Below are 25152 nucleotides of genomic sequence, written 5' to 3'. Positions count from 1 at the left end.
TATGTGCATGAATGTTAATATACACTAAAGTTAAAGATACCAACGTCCCCCCCCCTACCGAGATTGTGTAACGTACGGTACGTGACTTACCAGTCACTGAATCTGCCCCCCCCCCACCCCCCACCCCCCCACACGCGCACGCGGATCTGCTTGTTTCAATGAGGCACGAAGCGACTTTGTTTGTGGTGGACACGTTCTGCGGTTGATTTTGCTAATCAGCTGCCGTCTAAATATCTTCTTGCCCTGCAAAGTCCAGGATCATCCTCCAACTAATCGTCGAAAGTCGCATCATATTTTCTCTCTCCTAATTAACCATTGTGCTAGGGTACGTTCACCCAAAGACCAACCGGTACCAAAAGGGCTGCCGCGAGTCTTCGAGGGTACCTAGGAGATGGCTTAGGCCACCCCTAGCTGCCATCATATTCTTTGGTACCGGTTGGTGTTTCCAACCGGTACCAATGGAAGCCTAAGGCACCGGTTGAAAAATCCGGTGTCTTAAGCCGAGTCCATTGGTCGCGGTTGCGGGGCACCGGTTGGGAAACCGGTTCCTTTGGCCCTTCTCAGCCGGTGCTGAAGGCCTGTTTTCTAGTAGTATAGGGCCACGCGCACGGAAAGAAAAAAAAGAGATCTAGACTTTGGCCTTATTTGGTTTCTTCGAAACACGCAAGCCGAGAAAGGAATCTCGCATGCATGGAGTACTAAATGAAGTCTATTTGCAAAATCTCTTCACGGGTGGGTGTAACTTTTCGCGATGAATCTAATGACGGTAATTAATTAATGATTAGCTGCAGTGATGCTACAGTAACAATCATCTAATCACGCGGTCGCCAGACACGGAGAGCGAGCTGAGGCCAGCAAACGCCTCGATCTCGAGGTCGAGCACGCGCGCCGCGAGCACGTAGCGTAGCTCGCCGCCGACGGCGGCGCCAGGCAGCGAATTTCGTCCACCGCCTGGAGGAACCGCTCGGCCTCAGCGCGGTCGCCGGCGCCGCCGAACAGCATCGCCTGCTCAAAGGCACAAGCTCAAGAACATGCTCCAGGCACAAGCTCAAGAACCGGCCGTGCTCCCCAAGATCGCATTCTCTGAGCAGTAGCTCAAGCTTAGGAAGAAGACGTCGGGGTGGAAGATGGATGAAGGTAGCCAGGGGCACAGGGGTCGTTTCGCGTGCGCCTTACATGCTGGCGAGGTGATCTAGCTTGAGCTGGCGTGCCACGTCGGTGAAATTGGCAAAAGATTAGCTTCAGGTAGAGGATGGTGGCAAAAAAAATTAGCTTCGTTTGGAAGGATGGCAAACAAGCTGGTACAATCCGTAAGGATGGCAAATAGTACGCACTTGCCTGCCTGCCCCTCTTTCATCCGGAGCTTGACACCGACGCCGCACTGCTTCTACTGCTGCCGAAAGCTGCGTTTGGAATCCCCTAATTGTCTATGAATCGACGTTTCTGAACGTAGAACATCTGTGACCTAGCATTGACGAAGAAGCAATACAAAAGGAGCACACGTTTTACTCGATTTGATTGATAGGGCAACCGGCTGGCCCAGCCGTCTCGCGGGCGAGTCAACTTAGAGAGAGCAGCTAGCCGGCGGGCGTAGCCAAACTTCCTTCGGTTACTAGTGTGCTAGTGGACTGGTACTCTCCACACTGCGCAGAGTAGGATGCGAAGTGTGGTTAGTTGGTGAAAGTCTGAATTCTGAGAGATCGTCTACCTAAAGGAGGAAATTTACTAGCTCCACGCCTGAAGTCTGAACAAGCATGCTCTCCGTTCTTGATTTGCTTACGCCTTACGGACGCACTAGCACTAAAGTCTCTGCACTAGTACATCATTAAATAAAAGCGCTGTTTGAATACATATTTTTCTCCTATTTACCAACGCTACTAGAGGCGGCACGGTATTATGATGATAGTATTAGAGTTACATTGTCAGAAGCATATTATGATGATAGTTTTATTTAGGGCAAAAAAATGAACTACCAAGATAAGAGGCAACATATAGTTTATTGCATGACACATATATAACATAGTTTGGGTACAAAGATCTAATAATTAAGTGGGGACTGTTCGTCCCCCGGTGTTCCTTCATAAAAAGATCTAATAATTAAGTTTTACACCCGTAATGCATAAAACTTATATAGTATAGATTGGGAGTATGTAATACAGATCTAACTTAACATAGACTGTGTGCATGCATGATTCTTGCCATACTTGTCCGTACCCTATTTTATGCATGAGTACCTTAATTTACGCGGCCACCGCTAGAGGAATGAAAGTAACGGGGTGCACAATAAGGCTAGTTTCCTTACTTGCAACCATTCCTACAACCTCCCGCATGTCGACATCCTTAGGCTCCATTCCCTTAGGAAGTTTCCAATCAAAGTGGTAGAGAAGGCTTGCCAGTGCAAGCTCTATGTTGGCCAGCCCAAGATTAATGCCGGGACACATACGACGGCCAGCACCAAATGGGATGAACTCAAAGTTTGTCCCTCGAAAATCTAGGTTATTAGTCTCAAACCGTTCCGGCTTAAACTCCTCAGGATCGTCCCAGTAAGAAGGGTCCCTACCAATTGCCCATACGTTCACGAACACGGCCGTGCCCTTGGGGATATCATAGCCCATGACTTGACATGTCTCGCGACACTGACGTGGGATAAGGAGTGGTGAAGTAGGATGCAGCCTTAGGGTTTCTTTGAACACTAGCTTGAGGTAGCTGATCCCGGACTCGGCGATGTCATCGTCGGTGATGATGCTCTTCCCTTTGAAGGCTTCTCGCACCTCAGCCTGTGCCCTGGCCATCGCAGCCGGCGACCGGATAAGTTCTGTCATGGCCCAGTTCAGTATGGTCGAGGAGGTGTCGCTGCCCGCACCTAACATGTCCTAGAAGAAACATTTGTGCACGCGCAGGTATATTCATCAGCTTCCTAGCTTGATTAGTTCTGTCATGGTGATAGAGTGAGAAAACTTACAAACATGAGAGCAATGATGGTTTCATTTGTGAGAGGGATGGGCATGCTTCCGTCCTTCTGGAGTCTGAGCAGCAGGCTAACGAAGCTCTCATGGGCTGTCTTGTCCTCGCACTCCATGGCTTCCTTGGCCTCCTGGATGATCTGCTTGAGTATGCGATCGATCCTTCGGCGGCACGCGAGACCCTTGCGCGGTGCCGTGCCGAGCATCTGCATAATCCTCGAAGACGGGTAGAGGTCGGCGATGGTTAGCCCCGACGCCAGTCGAGTCGCCGTGTGGACGGAATCGAGGTACTCGTCCTGGTACTTGCACCGGCTGCCGACGCACTCCCTCAGGAAGGCGTCGTTAACGAGCTTACCGACCGCCGTGGAGAAGTCCACCGCGGTGCCGGTGGCGGCAGCCGCGGCCATGCGCTGCAGGAACCGCGCCACCTCCTCCTGGCGGATGTGCTTGAAGGACTGCACCCGGGTGGCGGTGAGCATCTCCTGCACGACGATCTTGCGGAGATGGCGCCACCGCTCGCCGTAGGGCGAGAGTATCAGGTCGGTGCCCCCGTAGGAGATTATCGCGCTGGTGGCCGGGGTGTACCGGTCGGCGAAGCTGGTATCGTGCACCTTCAGGATCGCCTGCGCGGCCTCCATCGACGACGCCACCAGCGCGGGCACCTCGCCGAGGCGGAGCGTCATGAGCGGGCCGTGCTTCTTGGCGAGCCCGCGCAGGACCCGGAAGAGCAGCGGGCTGCTGACGAGGTGGTGGAGGCTGCCGATCACCGGCAGCATCCACGGCCCGGGAGGCAGGTTGAGCTTCGGCTTCGCGGCGAGGGAAGGCCTGATGATGAGCCTCCAGGAGAGGACGACGAGCACCACGGCGGTGGCGACGGCGAGAAGCAGCTTGTCCTCCATGGTGCCGGCTTTCTAGTGCTGTTCGACATGGCGCCGGTATTGGCTTGATTTATAGGACATCTCAGTACGTCATCAGATCAGCCAATTGTTATGGTGGTAGAAAACACGACGGCTGCTCGATGAGCTTAGTTTGTTTATTCCTCCCACATGCTTTGACGAGCAGTGCCATCGCGCGCACGGAGCTCAGTTTTCACCACATGTGTTTGTCCTCCGAGGACTGGCGATCGACCTTCCCGGCTTTCCGCAGCCAAACCAAATACGTCCACATCTAGAGATGATACTAGCAAAATGCCCATGCGTTGCTACGGGAGTTTAAAATTTTCAAACACAATATACGGACCATGGAAAAAGTATGGTTTTGATCTTAGTAGCATGTTAATTTGGGCGACATTGAGATTCATACGCACTAATTCAGCAAAGTGATTTAGCATCCATTTACTCATCAATTCAGCACGACATAACACTAACCCAGTAGGCCACGAGCACATGTATGCACAACATATAAGGAGTAGCCCTAGATCATGCAAAAACTCTCCACACGAAGTCTCTACTATTTGGATTTCCAGAATACCACCGTTCTATCAGTAATGTACCTTTCTCAATACATGCATAGAAGCACATAGCAAAGAAGACGAAATAATCAAAATTACCATGTTTTTTATTGATAAAAGATGATGCGCACATGATTCAGAGACGCACGCAGGATTCAGAGACCACATACTTTGGGTTAGAGACACAATCAAACATACTTCTACCATACTGTTGGCAATGTGCCCCCCAAAACATGCTTTGCAGTTCTATCATATAAAGAAGGAAAAAAAGTATGTTGACCTGTATTAACTATTCCACTTGACACCAAATATATTGTCATCACATTACATTCATACTATTATATTACATTTGACATAAAAAAATTGGCATGCATGACATTACTTTCAGAGACACACACATGATTAGAGGCTATATGAAATAATTACAAATGATCATAGCAAACTGAACAGAGGATTCAGTGCAACAACATAACCATGGTCACCAACATAATACAAGAAGGAAAAATTCTGATGAGTGTACCTTTGAATCAAATAAAGGGTTCCTTGCTAGCTGACCAACCTCCTGTCTGCCTCTATTTTATTCTATCTAATTTGACCATATACCAATTAATAACAATGAGCTAGCAGGAGGGAGGAATCAGAGCGAGCCAGAAAGGCAGGGATAATATGTTGTTGCCGCACAGATTGTTTTGGATAGCAGGATAGGGATGAATGGATGATTGATACACAAGTACACAACTTAGCTATTTCACTGATACATTTCATCGAACAAATGGCATGCACAAGGCATGTATATGGAGGCCAGCACTGGAGAACGATGCTACACAAATTTTCAGAGTATAAACACTGTTCAACCAAAAGAAAAGCATGTGTATCCACATACACGGAAAAAGAACTGTGATCAGCAGCTAGCAGCCATGAAATATCACAACTTGGCTCTCTACCTCTGCTCCAACGTTGGCTGTACTGATCCCCTCGTCCTCGAGAGCGGGAGAGCCTAGGCCTGACCGGTGATCCTGGAACTTGCCAGCCGTTGTCCAGGCTGCGATGCGACGCGATGACCGTCACCACACCTGCTGTGTAATCATCAGGACCATGAAAGAAAGAAAAAAACGTCATCAGCACACCATGCCACCAAACGCCATCGCACCTAGATCGTTGCAACTTGCAAGTACAGCCGCCACCATGGTTCACCTTATCACCGATAGATTTCCGATAATTCCGATATTTCTGTTTTACCGGTGAGCACCGATAGAATTAGTTTATCTTCTAAAAATATCATTGTTTTAAATTTAGCACTCCATTCGACTAACCCACAAGTTTGTGCACATACTTTTTACCCACTATAACGAGTAAAAAGAGCATGTAACCATCTTTTAATAATAATCCATTCATTTGCTTTTATTCCACCATCCAATTCTTCATATTCTAGTGAGAACCGACGTAGCAGACATGTCTCCCTATCGGCTATTTCCTTTCATTTTTCTTCGTTATTATGTATAGTTTTTTAGGCTAGATGGTTTGAAAAAAAAATCTAAGTTCATTTCTACACAAAATGAGAGTTTTTTCTCTAAATTTTGTCCGAAAAAATTTCTCTATCACCGATAGAATTCCGATATATCCGATATTCCCGTTTATCACCAACCTCCGATATTTTTAATTTATCGATAAGGTAAACCCTGGCCGCCGCTCATTGCAGCAACGAAAAAGAGATATCATCACTACCTAAAGGTAAATGGAATATTGATCCCAACCCACTGACGATTCGTTTCCAATTTGGATAGGAGGCCACGGGCGCCGCTGCCATACTTTCAACCGCCGCACAAAACGCAAGGGTGGGGGGAGGGAGGACGAGAAGGGGCCGCACCTGTTGCCGCCGCCGACAGGAAGGGGAGGCCGGAACCATGGCTGCCGCAGAAGACGCAGGAGGCTAGCAGGCGGTGATCTGCGCATGCAAGCTGGAGGACGGGAGGAGGGGGAACGAAGACGCGAGAGGCCGGACTCCGGAGGATCTGCGCGTGCGAGGACGGGAGGGGGAACAAAGCCGCGCGAGGCCGGCGGGGTTCGCGGGACGCGCCTGGGGTCTGCGTCTACGAGCGCAGGGGGACGGCTCGGATTACTGTTTGCCTTGGGTCCACCTGTCAGTGACACATAACAGACCAAAAGTCAGCGTACCGAAAAAAACGATCCGCTCTTTAGAAAAATGTAAAGAATTATTAGTATTAGGAGTGGAACTTCGACCCTTGCGCAGGATTAACATTTTCGGTCGAATTTCGCCGAAATTTCAGTATTTTTTTCGTTTTCGCTATACACTAGGAAAAGAAATTTCGGTACTTTTCGCCATTTTTTGTTTTCAAATTTAAAAATTCAAAAATATTTATAAAAAATTCGAAAAAAATATGATAAAAAATTAGGTGTTCTTCTAAGCAAATAGGACTAGAACACACTCAAATCTAAGATCATTTGCTAGGCTAAAATTGCATTTTAGTTGAAAAATAAGGTTATTTGTAGTCTAATGAGGTAGAATTTATAGTTGAAAGTTGGCATAAAAGGTAACGAAGTAGGAAAGCACACCTTTCGGAATGCTTTAACAATTCTCTATACAAATTGAATCCAAAAAAAATTCAAACACTGTCACATGAATTGATAACCAATTCAAATCATGTTTGTACTGGATTTAAAACAACTTTCAATTGGATCAACCAATGTCCCTGAAATTTTATAGGCATATCCGCAATAACAAGAATAATAAAAGTCTAGTTGAGGCCTAAGAGAGAAAATGGAAGTTGTCACATGAAATGACAAGACTTTTAATTGGTAGTTTTTGAAATAATTAAATAACTTTCAAACCATTGCTCAAATGAAAAAGTTCCTGAAACAAAAGTTGTAGATCTCGAAAAACTGAACAAAGTTGGTATTCAAAAGTTTTTCATTTGACCTCGGAAACAGTAGGAAAATCACAACTGACATCATTTTCCGGTCGAAAATCACCGAATTTCGGTCGAAATCACCGAAATTTCGGTCGGAATTCATCGAAAATTCGTTTTTGAATTTGAATTCTCTTTCCGTTCGGAATTAGCGAAATTTGGTGAAATTTCGACCGAAATTTCGTTTCCGGCAGTTGGCGGGATTCGGTAAAAAAACGAAAAGGTAAACCCTGCCCTTGCGTCCCCCACTCGGCCACCCCAGCCACCGCTGTGTTTGCTATAATCACTGTTACTACTAAACAAGGATTTCTAGGGACGGTTGAAAACCCATTTCTAGGGGGGTGTGCAGTACCCGTCCCTGTTTCTCGCAGCTAGAAATAGCTGTTTGCAAAGGTAGGTAACACGCCCACCCCTGAAAGTCCATTTCCAGCGGGTCATGGGACGGGTGAACCCATGACCCGCCCCTGCAAATATATTTCCCGAGGCCCAGGAAACATCCATCCCGTCAAATATTTGAACGGTTTAATTTTGAATTTTTGAAATATCTTTTCCCCATTTATTTAAATTTTGGTTGCCGCCAATTTGGACCTATAACAAGTTAATGCGCGATCCAGTATCATTAGTATATTTAATTATTGAGCTTTTTTACGATGATTGTAAAGTACCAATGGGTACTTTTAAGTACTTTTACCTTAAATTTTTTCTAGCCGTTGATCTACGAAAAGTATTTATAAAAATTAAATTAAATTAATATTATGTCCCACTTTTTAGTACTTGGTCTCATATTTTGAAAGTACCAGGTGCTTTACCCTAAGATACTTCTGGGTATTTTCTACCTTCACCATCGTAGGATTTTATCAGATGAGTGGCTCCTATTTTTTTCAATCATTATAAAATTTCTCTTAATTATTTATATTTTATAAATATAAATAATTAAACATATAAAACTAAATCATATAAAAAATTGATAGTTCTCGTCGTTGTCCGATCCCTTCCGATCCCCACCCAAACATGCAATTCAAACATGCAATTCGTGCTGATTATTAATTAGCTTCTCTCTTAAAAAACTCGATCGGGGGATGAAACAGACCCCACCTGTATTTTATTAAGAGGAGCGATTGCTCGGTTTTTTCCGGCCGAGAAACCCCCGAATCTTGACCCATGCCCACGAGAGGCCATGCCTTACGGCGAACACAACGAGGGGTTTTTTTTATCTCGTCTCGCGGAGAGAAAATTCCCAGAAACAACCAGCGAGTGCCAACGGGGGGCTCGAACTCGCGCCACGAGGGCGCTACTGGGAGCGCTCGACCAGCCGGTCTAGCGTCCGTTCGCAATTAGCTTCTCTCTTAACCTGCCATGCATATCCATACTCCATAGATGGTGTTCACATGCATTATGTCGTTGATTTCTTGTGTCAAGGACGTGTCCAGTTCTTCACCTGCACGTGACGCTGCTCGGTCCGGCCGTCTATTTATATACGGCCGGACCGAGCAGCCGTGCGGCTGTTGGCAATACCCGTCACGTGCAGGTGAAGAACTGGACACGTCCTTATAATAGACCGAGATTTGTATACGGCCGGACCGAGCAGCCGTGCGGCTGTTGGCAATACCCGTCACGTGCAGGTGAAGAACTGGACACGTACTTGACAACAAGAAATCAACGACGAGGTGCGGATGCGCGTTTTGGCAGCACGCAGCGATGTCGACCTTGCCACCGGCCCACCGCACTGGATCGCGTGCATATATACTTTGCTATTCCTGTACGATCGGATCCAATCTTGTGCCGATCGCGATAGGAATACCTATGGATTCAGCAACATGAAAGAATCAATATATATATATATATGTATATATATATGCGTTGTAAGTGTCTGAGTTCTACTGTGTAATCTTAAAAAAATAAGTTATTTTGGGAAGGGCAAATTGCTTAAAAAATAGAATTTAGGAATAAACAAGAGCTAATTCCTTCAGTGCCACAAAAATTGTTGCCTCTCCCTTTAGTGCCACAAAAATTTTACAAATTCCATTAGTACCATAGACAATTTGATTTATCCCTTCAATGCCATTTCCGTCACAATTCTGTCAAAAGGGTGCTAACTGAGCTAGGAAAAGACCATTTTGCCCTCTGGCCCCAGTTGTCAGTGGCCACCTCTTCCTATGCTTGTATTCTCCTGTCTCTTCGCCATCAATAGAAGCTCCTACGCCGCGCAGACTGAGATCGGATGCCGCTGCAGGTGTCCCCATGACCGCCGGCGCCGCGTGCTGCCCGGCCTTGGTGCTGTCCTCGTGCTGCCCGCCGCCGCCAGCCGCCACGTACCCCACACCGGCTCCCTTGGGACGGGGCGGATCTAGGCCACCGCCATCACGGGCGTCGGAGCTCTGCCGCCACCGCCGCGGGCGCTCCTGAGCTGGGCCGCCGCCTCCGCGGGTGCCGCGCGGGCCGGAGCTCGACTCCGCCTCCGCGGGTGCCGCGCGGGCCGAAGCTCAACAGCCTCCGCGGGCGTGCTGCAGCTTGGCCGCCGTCCCGGGACAAGCGACCTCCGCCACGGGCATGTCGTGAGGCCAAGCTTGGCCTCTTGCTGATGGTGAAAAGAGAGGAGACGACGAGCAGAGGAGAAGGTGGCCACTGACAAATGGGGCCAGGGGGCAAAATGGTAATTTCCTAGCTCAGTTAGCACCCTTTCGCCAGAATTGTGACGGAAATGGCATTGAAGGGATAAATCAAATTGTCTATGGCACTGAAGGAATTTGTAAAAATTTTATGGCATTGAAGAGAGAGGCAACAATTTTTGTGGCACTGAAGGAATAGGCTCAATAAACAAGGATCAAGTTTGATCATGTGGCGTCTTCCTTCTGCTATGTGCCTGGCACCTATGGAAGCATCGACATGATGTCGTTTTCAGGAGCATGGAACCGTCCCTCTTACGACTACTGCTTGCCTGCAAGGAAGACGCCCACCTGTGGCGCTGCCGTCTACCATCTACCCTGCAAGGGACTGCGGAAGCCTGGTGTCAAGTGTTTTGTTTAAATATGTAGTCCCAGTTACAACCCCCCCCCCCCCCCCAAAAATGGTTTGTAACCTGCTGAACCTTTGGTTTTTATGAGCTGCCAAAAGCTCCTTGCAATATAATCCTGGTGGGGATTCTCTCCCCCCGTTACCATAAAAAAAATCATGTGGCTGTACTGTCCTTATCATTATCATTAGAACAAATCCAACAGTTCATGTATATAAATTTGGGTAGCTAAATTTAGAGAAAGAGGAGAAAAAACATCTTGCAAGAGACTCTTCATTCCCTCCTCTCGCTATCTTCCTCGCTATCTCTCCCCTCCCCCTCGCTTTCTTCTCCGAGCGGCGCTGGCTTGCAATCTCCTCATTCACGCGCACTCCCCCAACTTCCCGCGCCCAAATCCCCCCTCGCGCGCGGGAGCTCTCCTACTTCCGGCGGCAAAGCTCCTGCTCCTGCGCCAAATCCTCTCGCCCATTCGCCCCTTAGCGCCAGTCGAGCTTGCTCGCGCCGTCGCTGCCCCTTGGCACCGCCATCGCCCCCTCGCGCCGGCTCAGTCCCCTGCCGCTGCCATGTTCCGGCCGCCGCGCCCTCGTGGAGTTGTGCCGCCGCGTCCTGGCGCAGTTGCGCCGGCACACCGCTCCCGCCCCCTCGGGACGGTACAGAGGAGGCTCGCTGGTGTCGTTGCGCCGCCGCCGGCCATCTCAACGCCGCCTGAGAATACCACCTTCCCTTCCCTCCGTCCCTGTCTCAACTCAACCAGGCGGATCTGCAGGCTCATCGCCAGAGGATCTGGAGGCTCATCACCAGCTGCCTGAATATTTGGTCAATGCTGAGCACATCGATATGAATGATGGCTGCAATGGTGAGATTCCTGCACCCTTGGATTGTTGACTGCAGGCCCTATTGCAATCTGATTTCACTAGCCATAGCTCCGTAGAAGTTGTTTCCTCACATTTTAATTACTTGTTGTCTTTCATTTAGCTTCTTGCACATGTTTGTAACTCTCTGGACTTCCCTTACTTTTAATGCATAAGCAGAGCACCTGCTAATTTCCCTCATCAATCTGATTTCACTAGTACTTTTATTGATTATAAGAATTGACTGCCTCCACCCTTGGATTTTTTATTAAGGCCCTATTAAGTAGCTTATAATCCGTCAAGTAACTGAGCATACGATGAACTGATCAGCAAGAACAATGATGGTTCTCTATTCTCAGAAGAACAAACTGACCATTTTTAGTTGCTCATCAGCATGTGTCTTGTGCTACTTTTTACAGTGCATTCCTATTGCTCTTTTGATTACACAGTATGGTATTCCCTGTTCCATATTTGCAATAGGAATGGTTATGAACCTTTATAGTTATTTTATTTTGTCCCATATTAAGAAGTACCTTGATGTTGTTAATCCATAATTTTGCCCAGCATGATATAATTCATCAGAGTAGCATATACCAACTGGCCTATCAGGGTCGGCTCGCAGCAACTGGACTATGTGATTTTATATAGGCACATTGAGAAAGCTTGATTTTATTCACAAAACATAAGATGGTTTTGAATTGTGGTCCTCCCAGTTTACAGTTGGGATGGTTTTATTCTCGGTGCAAATTAGGCAACTGTCTGTGGGTGTTCCTTATGTTCCATTTAACACTTTATTCATTCTCATCAATTTTTCCTTATGTTTTTGTATGAAAACACGATATTATTTTTTCTATGACAGGAGGTACACAAGCAGGGTATTTCACTGACCTCCTAGTTAATGATCTTGAAGAAACTCAAGTTGCCCAACCTACTAGTGATCCAACCATCGATGACGGCCCTGCAGCAGCCAAGTGTTCTCAGTGTAGATCAAAAAATTTCAGTACTGAGGAGGACTGTCTTCTTGTGTCAGCATGGTTAAATGTGGGCATGGATCCTATTCAAGGAGTTGATCAATCCCAGGGCACATATTGGGAAAGAATATCTGATTATTTCCATACAAACAGAACTCCAAATTCCCTTTCAACATCCTTTCGACAAGCTTCTTGTGCCTTTGCAAAGTATTTTTTCTTATTACCTTGTGGCTCTGGAATGGTCTTCACAAAAGTTGCCCACGACGGATATATCCCATCCGCTAGATAATAACCCATCATATATTCATGACCATTGATCTTGAAATTAACCTGTGGACCTTTCCCCTCAGCAAGTCTTGCAAATATATTCGATCTTTGAAGCACATTAATATCATTGTGCGACCCTGGCATGCCAAAAAATGCATGCCATATCCATAGATCTGCAGATGCAACTGCTTCCAGTATAATTGCAGGCTCCTTTTTATAGCCCATGTACATCCCATGCCATGCAGTCGGACAGTTTTTCCAGCTCCAATGCATACAATCTATGGATCCAAGCATACCAGGAAATCCTCTGCTCGCGCCAATAGCAAGTAACCTAGTGGTATCATGTGCGTTTGGCCTCCTCATCTACTCCGGTCCAAATACCTCAACAACAGCTACTACAAACTTTCTCAAAGCTGCTAAAGCAGTGCTCTCACCAATACGAATATACTCGTCCAAAGCATCGGCCGATACTCCATAAGCTAACATACGAAAAGCTGCAACGACCTTCTGCAAACAAGATAGTCCTAACACACCAGCTGCTTTCCTCTTCTACATGAAATAGTCGTCATGTTCCTCAACAGCATTCATTATGCGAAGAAATACAGGCCGCCTCATCTGAAACCTATGTCACGACACAATTAAAAAAATTAGCAATACTATAATAGACAGTACCATGATCATTAGATAAAATTTATATACAGCATGCGAACCATCGTCTAAAAGTCTTTGCTTTGAACGTAGGATTATCTGAGAAATAGTCTTTGTAAAGAAGACCATAATATAATAGTTTTTCACGATCCAGTACATCATGTCCCTCAACCGATCCAATTCGACCTGGATTATTTACCGAATCCTCAATGATCTTTTGCGCAGCCCAAAAAATAAATCATCCTCATCATCCGAAGATGAGAGATCAACTACTTCATTCGTCACAAACTGATTGAATTCATCATCGGACTCCATCTACAGGACCCTCAGGTCCTTCTTCCTGAACCCTGCTGCCCCGACAAAATCCATCATATATCTGTTCAAAAGAATTGAGAGGCATGGTGCAGCATAGATGGTGAGATCGTTGGCTGCTTTACCTGATACAATCAGCGACACACACAAGCACACAGCAGGTTCAGAGGCGCCAGGACCTCCCACGCGCCAGCAGGTCCAGAGAAGCAGCCTCCCACGGGTAGGAGTTGGCGGCGTCCCGCGAAGCAAGCGCCGTCGAGCGGCAGCCAGGTCGAGCGGCGCCGGCACAGGCGGAGTCCAGGTCGAGCGGCGCTGGTACAGGTGGAGTCCAGGTCGCCAGACGATGCGGCGCGGCGGCGTTCAAGCGCCGCAAGGATGCGATCGATGGGGGAAAAAAACAGGATACAAACCGACGTGACCCCACTTTTGAATATGGAGAGTCAAAATAGCTAGTCTTTTGGTTTACTCCATCTTTAAAGAAATTTTATACTTTTACAAAGTTCTCTTTTCACTCTATATTTGACTAAGATATACATAAGCTGTTGAAGTTGCTCTTAGTAGTTCCTGGCAAAAAAAGCAATCTACTTCTTTCTACGTTCCCCTTTTTGCTACGGGAACGAATAGTTAGCTCTGTTTGGACAGCAGGAACGAAACAAGTTGGATAGTGCTAGTTTTTTCCCGCATAAAAAAATTAATTTTTCATCAAGAGTTTTGCCTCAGCACGGTGGCGCCGCCAGATGCCGGTTCCTCGATGGGATCGCCAGAATGAGATGAGAACCGACGAAAGGGTGCGGGAACCAAGATTTTAAATAGAACGGAAAATTAGGATCGTTGGTTCCATGTTCGAAAAAAAATATCGTTGGTTGCCTATCGTGTTCCCCCGACGCCATGCCTGATATCCACCGGCGCAACAGGATCGGAGGGAGTCGAGAGAGGGGTGAGTAGCTAGACATACGTGTAGAATAGATTATATATATATATAATTAAAGTGTATGATTAAAGTATATCATTAAAAGTGCAACATGAATATATATTTTTTTTCCAATTTACTAATGCTACTAGAGGCAGCACAGTTGTGACAGAACCGCCCAAATTAAACCGGCTTAAGTGCGCTAACTATCATCTTAAGTGTTAATCAAGTCACCCCGCACTTAAAACGGTGTAATCCGGCAGCTGTAGGGTTAAGGATCGAAAACACTGGAAGTCTCACCCGAAGGCGAGCGCAGATGATTACAAGCAGACAAAAGTTTCTCAAATTTAAATCACAAAACAAAGCTTTACAAAATGAGTTTTAAAACAATTTATTAGAGTTCAATCTGCAGCGAAATTTAAATAGGAGTTTAGTTTAGAAAAACAACAATAACTACGATGACGTGAGGACGTCACATCGAGCCCACCGATGTGGATACTGGTTAGCTTCAACCAGCAGCAGTTACCTGAAAACAGGGTGACAACAAACCCTGAGTATACTAATACTCAGCAAGGCTTACCCGACTATTGGTATATACTTAGCCGACTCCTAATATGCAGGGCTTTTTGGCTCTGTAGTTCTTTTGCTGAAAAGTCACTATTAATGGGTCCTTACTTTCATTATTTTAGCACAAATTGAGTTGACAGCTACAACTAGGTTAGCCTGAATCTCTAAAGCAAACATGGTTGATCATACCATCTTATCAAGAAAATCATATTCACAAGTCCAACTTTCATCTTTCTGTCTTTCCAATCTTTACTACGATGTGACTCATTGACCAAGGCTCTCATATCCGCGAGTCACGGCGAATCGATCCGATTTAACCTTGCAAGGTAGACCTAACTCACACGCCTAGTGCAACCCCGTCGAGTCACACCGAGCAACTGTTCCCATAATTACCTCGAAATCTGACGCGCGGCCGCAAACACTCGGATGATGAGTCCCACACGTGCGAACACCCGGTGAACCCGTGGACGACTACATCATCCGGCCTCGCACCACGCCAGTGTAGCGGATGGAGAGTTAGATTCCATCACAATTAGGTAATTAGATTACCGGTTTCGACTACCTCCTACTTCCGGCATGTGGTTAGTACTATTCAATCCTCAGTCAAAGGGCCAACAACGGCACGGTCCTCAATCGACACAAGCGGAGGCTCATATTTCCTTTATTTCATAATCATGCTCAACTTTCCTCCACCCGGTCTCAAATTTCATTCTTACAGGACTCTTTCTCAAAATAACCTTCTGAAGTAACAAAAACTTATATCTCGCGAGTGATAGGAAATCACCCGTCTTCTACCGGATCTTAATTAAGCGTAGCAGTTCTATCGATCCAACATACTAGTAAGACACTGGGTAAAAGAGATTATGCATCTATGGTTCCAATCAATTCCTTGAACGTAAATGCACAATACTTTAGATATAACATGGAGTACTTTAAAAATAAGGGATATGCTCCAGGGCTTGCCTTGCAGGTCAGCAGGGTTAGCGACTTCCTCCGTAGCATGCTCAGCTGCTTCGATGGCTTGCGGTTCCCCGACTTGCGGCTCCTGGATCGGCTCAGCGACCAACTCGTAGATGACTTCAGTTTCAGCGTCTATACGAATAAAAAAAATATGCCATGCATGAAACTCAGGAAAGGATGCAATGCAATGCAGTACTTGCAACTAGAAGTATAGACCAAACCGATAAACAGCACTCTCAAAACTACGGCCCAAAGGAAGGGTGTAGTACTGAGATGGGGTTTTGGTTCCTAATTCCTTTTAGTCTGAAGTGTCTCCATCAAAGAAGACTGGAGTTGCCCTTACTCAATTCTGAGGTAGATAATAAGTGTTCTAAACCTCAGTGGTCATTGAACAAGCCTAAGCAAAACCACCTGGCAAAAGGGTGTGAACTACTCATCTCAAAGTTCTATCAGATAGAGCATAAAATTTCGGAGCTATAGGAACTAGTTTTGCCTTTTTAGGATTTTTCTACGAATTTCTTTGAATTTTGGGAGATCAGCACACAAAACTGAAACTGGAGTTTAACTGGAAACCCGGAACTTCCAGATTTGGGGGAAAAAACAGGGGACAGAATAGGGGAGGGCGCACGGCGGCGCTGGCCGGCCGAATTCCGGCGAGCTCGGTCGCCGGCGGTGAGGGGGTAGTGGGAGAACAGCTCGAGGAGGTAAAGAGCTACCTCGGGGTGGGTCGAATCGGGGTTGGGGACGGTCGGAGAGGCGGGGTCGTGGAGGAGGGCGGCCGGCGATGGTGGACGGCGGCAGGTGAGCCAACGGAGAAGGGGCAAATTCATTCGGGATAGGGCTCGGCCGAGCTCGGGATGGGGCGGTGGAGGTGCGGGGTGAGATGGAGTGGCTCGGGGAGGGCTCGGGCTCGAAGAACAGCGGCGAGACGGCGACGGGATGCCCGGCGCGGTGAGCGGCTGGTGCTAGGGTTTGCTTGGCTCCGCTCGCGGCGAGGAAGGAGAACGACGAAGCCAAAATGGAGTTGGCCAGTGCAATGTCGTGGAGAGCTTAAGCGGCGGTGCGGACGTCGGCGCGGTGACGCGTGGCGTCGCCGGCGGCACAGTCGCCGGTATGGGCGCCGAACAGAGCAAAACCGGAACTTTCGGTTTCCAAAACCGGAACGTCCGGGTTTTGGGGCGCAAAACCGGAACTTCCGGTTTACAAACCCGGAACCTCCGGGTTTTGGTCAAAATAGATTCACTTCTGGAGCGCCCAAAACTCAAATTTTCATATAACAACTTGAAATTTGGCCAAAATAAAAGTTGTAGAGGAAGAAAAGATCTACAACATTGGTATTGGATAAAAATTGTTTTGATCAACGATTTGAGAAATAAAATTGGGTCAAAAGAAGATCAAGGCTGATTTTAGACTCAGCGCAAAGAGGGGTTCAGACAGAGATTGGACTGGATTTTGATTGCTAGTTTGTAATTAGCAGAAATTGCGCAAACATAATTAAACTTGAATACATGTGATGACATAAAATTCAAAATGTAATTATGCATGCACAATTACCACTAATGACAAAGCTTAAACTTGACCATGATTAAGCAATGCTTAGCGGCTAATGTACAAGATTAACACCAGGGGTGTTACAACAGTATTGCTGATTCTCCCACTCACGAAGACCAACATATTTAGGGCTCGTTGCTAATTCGTGTTCCGTGTGAAAAAATTGCCCCTTACATTGATCACTTGATGCATAATGCAATGACATAAATTGGCGACTATATTTAGAAGGTATTCGTGGAGTTGCGCCTCATGCCTTCCCAGCTGAATCCGCAATTAATGAATCCACGGAAAAATTAAGCAAGTGTTAGATAGACACAAAAGCAGTGTACACATATGCATTTATCCCTAATAAAGAGTAGCCCCTTATATGTTCGGGGTTAGTAGTATATCTCTCGAGCACCATAATATGCTCGCACATGTAATATCCACGGACCACGGTATAAGGAACTATAAGGTTGCTCGTAGCACGAGAAATTTGTGCTTAGAGCAGTATATTTTTTTTTTCTCTTGGAGGATGAGCTCCTCCTCTAACAGTGTTTGGGGGGGGGGGGGGTTGCTGGAGTTGGTGGAAATCATAACCCAGAAAGTAGGAAGAGATCCTACTTGAAAAAATAGAGGCAATAAGTAAAACCTATCACTGGAGTTGCTCTAAAAAACAATACGAAATATTTCTTGACGATTCATTTATTTGGTACTATAGACGTCAAAATATAATTATATTATTAATTTGGAACGTAGGGCGTTCACGTCTGCACGAGAACAAAGTTGCACCTCTTTTAGTCCCCCCTTCTTCGGCAGTGTCATGTTTGTTCGTTTTAGGACTTAGTTTTTTTTTTGGAACAACTCGTCTTGCGTTACGGATGACAAGTGACACGCCTGTGGAGTTCTTTTTTTTTTAGAAAGGGAAAATATATTAATATGGAGCATAGTACATCCCTTTTACAAACAAGACCTCGAAAAAGTTTAAAATTACAAGTAAGCCCCTAGGAGCCCTATCGTCGTCCACCTCGCCTTCGATCCGCCCGGCTGTGAACCCGGAGCAAAACTGAAGCTGTAAACTTCAACTTCTCCGCCGGAAGACCTCAACGCTCGATGAAGCCGCAAGATCCACTGTCCCGGAGCACCAGCCAAGACGGATCTGAGACGCTGAACGAGAATCGGCGATCCACCCGTCGGAAAAGAAGAAGCAGAGCCTCCCAAACCAGCTAGCGGCCAGCGTGAAGAGGAACTAGCGCTGCCACTCCAAGACAGAGACGGTAGCCTAGAAGAAGATCCGCCGCCGGCGACGACGCCACCGACGAGGAACAAGCACCCCCACGGGGAGCACAGCTCCAATCCCTTCGCAAGAAGGTAGAGCACAAACCTCCCAAAATCAACGCTAAAGCAGATGCCGGCGATGACACCGACTCGGCCATCCACGACCTCGGAGAAGTGGAAGAAGCTTATTTGGCAGCACAGCAGCAACACCGCCGGCACCACGACCCTGCAGGCAGCAAGCCGCGTATCCACGCTAACGTGTCGTCGGAGGGAGATCCTCCTCTTCGCAAGCCGGACCGCCACCGCCGCCGAGGAGCAAAAGAGGCCAAGCAACCCCGTCGCCATGGCCAACCTAACCCACCCTAGATCTACTACTACCTAGGAGGTATTCACAGCTAGCGGTCGATTCCCCGCTCCCCCGCTTCGCCGGCGCCGGAAGGGATGCCGGAGAAGAGGGGAGCCGCCTGAATCAACCCCGGAGGCGGAGTCGCCGTTCCTCTCGCCCTACTCTACTGTTGCTGTCAAGAGGGGAGGGGAAGGAACGAGACATGGTGCTCGCGCCTGTGGAGTTCAGGCAGCATTTAGTTCCCAATTTTATTTGCACAGTAAATATCACATTCAGTTTTCGAACACATGCACAGGAGCATTAAATACTAGTTGGAAAAAATAAATAACTATATAGTCTAACTAATTCATACGAGATAAATCTAATGATATTAATTAATTCATAATTGGACATTAATTATCAAATAACAACGAAATGTGCTATAGTATTCAAACTCAAACTATTTCACCGACTAAACACCCAACATCATCTTTTCCCGGCATTAACTTGGGGTTGGAACTTCCATTAAGACAGTATGCCTGTCGATGAGATATTCCGGCTCCGGGAGGTGGAGCTAAAAAGTTCGTCGTCGCTGCAGAAGTGCATATACACTTTTGAGTCTTGTTCAGGATACAAATCTTAGCGTGATTTTTCACTTCCTTTTACTTGAAGCAAACCATGCCTTGTTTACTCCATCGTCTTTTTTTTACTTGTCCTTCTAGAATCCGTACACAACCAAATTTTCAAAAGTTGACCACTAGTATATCGATATCTTACTATTATTACTAACTAATAATTGAGACTCCTTTTAAAGCCTCCACGTGAAGTCATCTAAGATCTTTGATGGACGTTCTAAAAATATAGAGAAATTCTCATAAAAATCAGAAACATCTCATCAATCTGACAACTCTAATCATAATAGTCATTGAATTTGTTAATTTTTCTAATAAATTATCCACCTTTGTCATTATCAAAATAGACTAAAGCAACATCTAAATATTTATCTAAATTACCCACCTCTGCTATTATAAATAAAATATAAAGTAACCCTCCACCTATGCCATTATAAAAATAATACAAATAACACTTGAAATTTGCATATAGATTATTCAATTATATCATTATTAAAAGTTAAAGTAACATTTAAATTTGAATCTAAATTATATAATTATAAAAAATATTAAAGTGCACCGAGATAAAATTCTAAATTACAATTTCTATCATTATTAATATCTTATTTATATACAAATACTACCCACGATATGTGTCACCATGCATTAATACAATAACAACAACAACGTAACCTTTTTGTCCCAAACGAGTTGGGGTAGGTTAGAGATGAAACCCAAAAGACACAAAGGTCACGGTTCAGGCACGTTGATAGCTAGTCTCCAAGCGCTCCTATCCAAAACTACCTCTTCAGAGATATTCCAATCCTTAAGGTCTCTCTTAATCGACTTGTCCCAAATCAGTTTAGGTCTATCTCTACCCCTCTTTACCTTATCGACACGCTTTAGAATCCCACTACGCACCGGCGCCTCACGAGGCCTCCGTTGGATATGTCCAAACCATCTCAACCGATGTTGGGTAAGTTTCTCCTCGATTGTTGTTACCCCTACCCTTTCCCGAATAACTTCGTTCCGGATTCTATCCCTTCTTGTGTGCCCGCAAAACCACCGCAACATTCGCATCTCTGCTACACTCAGTTGTTGGACATGTTGTCTTTTTGTAGGCCAACATTCAGCACCGTATAACATCGCTGGGCGAATGGTTGTCCTATAGAACTAACCTTTTACCTTTTGTGGCACCCTCTTGTCACAGAGGACGCCAGAAGCTTGATGCCATTTCAACCAGCCAGTTGAGATTCTATGCCTAACATCTTCATCAATGTCGCCATCTTTTTGTAGCATCGATCCTAAATACCAAAAAGTATCCTTCTGGGCCACCACTTGACCATCGAGACTAACATCTCCACCCTCATGCCTAGTCGCGCTGAAATCGCACATCATGTACTCGGTCTTGATCCTACTAAGTCTGAACCCTTTCAACTCTAACGTACATCTCCACAGCTCTAACTTCCTATTAACCCCTGCCCTACTCTCGTCAACTAGCACCACATCATCAGCAAAGAGCATACACCAAGGGATATCACCTTGTATGTTTCTTGTGACCTCATCCATCACCAAAGAAAATAAATAAGGGCTCAATGCTGACCCCTGATGTAGGCATATGGTAATAGGAAAGTCAGTGGTGTCGCCATCACATGTCCGGACAAACATCATCGCATCCTTGTACATATCCTTGATGAGGGTAATGTACTTAGTTGGGACTTTGTGCTTCTCCAAGGCCCACCACATGACATTTCTCGGTACTTTGTCATACGCCTTCTCGAGGTCAATAAAGACCATGTGCAAGTCCATCTTCTGCTCCCTATAACTCTCCATCAATTGTCGTATTAAGAAAATCACCTCCATGGTCGACCTACCAAGCATGAACCCAAACTGATTTTGGGTCACACTTGTCACTCTTCTTAGGCGGTGCTCGATAACCCTCTCCCATAGCTTCATCGTATGGCTCATCAGCTTAATTACACGGTAGTTAGTACAACTGTGAACATCTCCCTTATTTTTGAAGATCGGTACTAATATACTTCTCCTCCATTCTTCAGGAATCTTGTTTGACCGAAAAATGAGGTTAAAAAGGTTAGTTAACCAAACTATTGCTCTAGTCACTTAGGCATCTCCACACCTCAATGGGGATGCCATCAGGGCCCATCGCTTTACCTCTCTTCATCCTCTTCAAAGCCTCTCCAATCTCTGTCTCTTGAATTCTCCTCACAAAGCGTCTGTTGGTATCATCAAAAGAGTCATCTAACTCAAGGGTAAGCCCCTCATTCTCCCCATTAAACAACTTGTCGAAGTACTCTCGCCATCTGCTTTTGATCTCCTCATCCTTCACTAGAAGTCGATCTGTCCCATCCTTGATGCATTTAATTTGGTTGATGTCCCTTGTCTTCCGCTCACGGATCCTAGCCATCCTATAAATGTCATTCTCCCATTCCTTCGTGCCTAGCCATTGATATAAGTCATCATACGCCTTACCCTTTGCTACACTCACAGCTCGCTTTGCAGCCCTCTTCGCTAATTTATAGCCCTCGATATTGGCTGTACTCTTGTCAAAGTGGAGGCCCTTGAAATATTTCTTCTTCTCCTTAATAGCCCTTTGCACCTCATCATTCCACCACTAGGTGTCTTTCCCTCCCTGTTTGCCTCCCTTACTCACGCCAAACACATCTGAGGCCACCTTCCGAACATATGTTGCCATCTTTAGCCACATGTCGTCTGTATCTTCTCCTTCTTCCCAAGGTCCCTCACCTAGCATCCTCTCCTTAAACGTTTGCGCTGCTTCCCCTCTAAGCTTCCACCACTTCGTTCTCGCAGTCTTGGACACGTTTGTACCGGTGGATACCTACCCGAAAACGAAAATCCGCCACCACAAGTTTGTGTTGAGGGACAACACACTCCCCAGGTAACACCTTACTATCTAAGAAATCCCGTCTATCCTCCCTCCTAGGAAGGATATAGTCGATCTGACTCGAGTGTTGTCTACTACGAAAGGTCACAAGATGGGATTCCCTCTTCCTAAAAAGGGTATTCACTATCAACAAGTCGTAGGCCAACGCGAAGTTCAAAACATCCTCCCCTTCTTGACTCCTGCTACCATACCCAAAACCCCCGTGCACTCGCTCGAACCCTACATTAGTCGCACCCACATGGCCGTTGAGATCTCCTCCTATGAAAAGTTTCTCGCTGATAGGCACGGTACTGACCATACTATCCAGATCTTCCCAGAACTGCCTCTTGGTGCTGTCACTAAGGTCTACCTAAGGGGCATAGGCACTGATCACATTCAGAGCCAAATCTCCAGCTACCATCCGGACCAGGATAATCCGGTCGTCTCATCTTCTAACCTCTACGACTCCATCCTTAAGGCTCCTATCGATCAAGAATTCAAGATACCAACACTATTCCTACCCGATGTTGCCCCTGTGTATCAAAGCTTGAAGCCAGTATTCTCAACCTCCTTCGCCTTATGACCCTTCTATTTAGTCTTCTGAACGCATAGAATATTTACGCACCTTCTAATTACAACATCAACTAGCTCTCGCAACTTACCCGTTAGGGACCCTACGTTCCAGCTATCTATACGAATCTTAGTTGGCTTGGCTAGCTTCCTTACCCTTCGCACCCGTCGAGGGAAGTGCGAAAACCCTTGCTCATTTTTCACTACACCCGGGCGTAGATGTAGCGCGCCACTCAGGTGATGACCCGACCCTTGCTCACTTATCATCGTACCCAGGTCACGATACGACGCGCCCTTGGGGGGATGGCGACCCGGCCCTTACCCATTTAACACCACACCTGGGTTCCGATGTAGCGCGTCGCTAAGAGGGTTACGCTCCAACGAGTTTCTTATGGATTTCATATCCATTAGAGTGACTTTTTTTTTACACTGGTTCGCCAAATCTTAACACAACCCTCCTCCTTTGCCCGGGCTTGGGACCGGCTATGTTGAGACGACTCAAGAAATTCTTCCAGTCAATATAGACGGAGTTCACCATGCATTAATGTATGATGGAAACGATAAGAATACCAATTCATAAACAAATGGTTCAATTAAATATATATCAAACACACATGGAGGTATGATGCAAAATGAAATCTATTGCAACTAGATAATGATAAATATATTTTAGAGTATATATTAGAATTTTTAATAGATGAAATAGAGTGTGAGATATATAATTATAATTATTAGCTATAAGTCTTATTTTTATATAAATTCTAATTATCCTGTGCGGGAGCACGGGTTTGACACGCTTGTTATCAAAATTGCGTATATGAAAGCTGCATAGCTAGATTTGCATTCAGAAATGCTAAATTGAGTAGATTTTTTATTAATATCTATAGGAACAAAGTTAGAATAAAGTAGTACTCAAAGTTACATCTCGAATACCTTGAAAAGTCGACAAGGGGAGAGAGTGGCTATTACTATTAATTGCTTGATTTTGCTAATTGCCTGTTTATTTTCAAATACAGAAACTACAAATGTTGCTTCCCTTTCTTTTCATTTTACAATTTTCACTGGATTTGCCTTTATTTGTAAAGAACCGTGCATCCATCTCTCATTTTTTATACTTGTCCTTCCCGAATCTATACAGTTTGGAAGAACAATGCCTTTGGAGATAGTGATCTTTATGGCTTCCACTGTGCTCCCTTTGAAATCATCCGACGCCCGCGTCGCATCAATCAAAAACACTCTTTTGATAACTGTAGTTGAGGACTTCTTTGACGGTGGAGGATCAACAGAGGCGCTAGAAAACCTTCTTGCATTATTTCAGAAGTATGCAACACTGTCCTTCAGTTCCTTTGGTTTTACTCCAGCAATCAAAATTTATTCCTAGCTGATCCATTTGCAGGTGGAGTGCACATGCTGGAACTGGCTTCTGCTCTAAACATCTAGAGATTTGAAGGACCGGGATGGGCGACCAAAGAGGGGAGGAGTGAATGGAAGCCCTTTAAAAATTCTCCTCGATGAGTGTAAGGTCTATGTCCCAAATTCAATCCAATATGCCTCTCTTCTGTCATGGGCAGGAATTACTACTCACGCCGTGAACAGTAATAAGGTTCAGATATTAGGAAAAAATAGATTAGATTGGTTTATTATTTCCTTGAATTTAGAGATTAGTTTCTTAAGGGTTAAGTCAAAGTTTCTTAAGGGTCAAGTCAACCATCTATATAAGGTGGGATTGTATCCCTTTTAATCAAGCAATGAGAATATCAGTTATCCTCTATCTAGGGTTAAGTCCTGTCTCTTGAGGCGCGGCACCGCCACCACAGCGTCGAAGCCGCGCCCTAGAGGTCCAGGGCCATCCCGATCTAGATCCATAACAATTGGTATCAGCTAGCTTCAGTTTCAATCATGCATTCTGCTGCTGGTGATCCATCATCATCGATGGAAGATTTGTGCGCCAACATGCTGGTAGACTGCACAAAGATCAAAGCCTTGTTCCTGAAGTTGAAGGAGAACTTGCGGCGAGACAAGGCGGCAGTGCGGCTTCAAGCAGCAGCACGTGGACTCTTGGCCAGGCGATAGGCACGGGCAGCGCTGGCATGGCCA

At 45.9% G+C, this 25152-nt stretch overlaps 1 protein-coding gene and 1 long non-coding RNA gene across 2 annotated transcripts; both read right to left on the bottom strand.

The window, feature by feature from the left end:
• Positions 1 to 1978: 1978 nt before the first annotated feature.
• Positions 1979 to 3882, bottom strand: LOC120656152 (zealexin A1 synthase-like). The gene is made up of 2 exons (XM_039934177.1): positions 2963 to 3882; positions 1979 to 2873 (listed from the first exon to the last, which is right to left on the bottom strand). Exons 1-2 carry the CDS (start codon positions 3860 to 3862, stop codon positions 2241 to 2243), a joined length of 1533 nt encoding a protein of 510 aa, XP_039790111.1. The 5' UTR covers positions 3863 to 3882; the 3' UTR covers positions 1979 to 2240.
• A 1230-nt stretch (positions 3883 to 5112) lies between these two features.
• LOC120654120 lies at positions 5113 to 6453 on the bottom strand. The gene is made up of 2 exons (XR_005666992.1): positions 6281 to 6453; positions 5113 to 5489 (listed from the first exon to the last, which is right to left on the bottom strand). It is a non-coding gene; the product is annotated as an uncharacterized LOC120654120 (long non-coding RNA).
• Between the last annotated feature and the right edge of the window lie 18699 nt (positions 6454 to 25152).

The sequence above is a fragment of the Panicum virgatum genome, chromosome 1N, assembly GCF_016808335.1.
Source record: "Panicum virgatum strain AP13 chromosome 1N, P.virgatum_v5, whole genome shotgun sequence".
NCBI lineage: Eukaryota > Viridiplantae > Streptophyta > Magnoliopsida > Poales > Poaceae > Panicum > Panicum virgatum.
Note: the sequence above shows the minus strand (reverse complement) of the source record. Positions and strands in the feature narration are given on the sequence as shown.

Bases quoted from the DNA above. Each gene is read 5' to 3' on its own strand.
- LOC120656152 (XM_039934177.1), bottom strand. From the start codon at position 3,862: ATGGAGGACAAGCTGCTTCTCGCCGTCGCCACCGCCGTGGTGCTCGTC. The intron at 2,874-2,962 runs GTAAGTTTTCTC...TGTTTCTTCTAG, and splicing joins CCATCATTGCTCTCATGTTT to GACATGTTAGGTGCGGGCAG.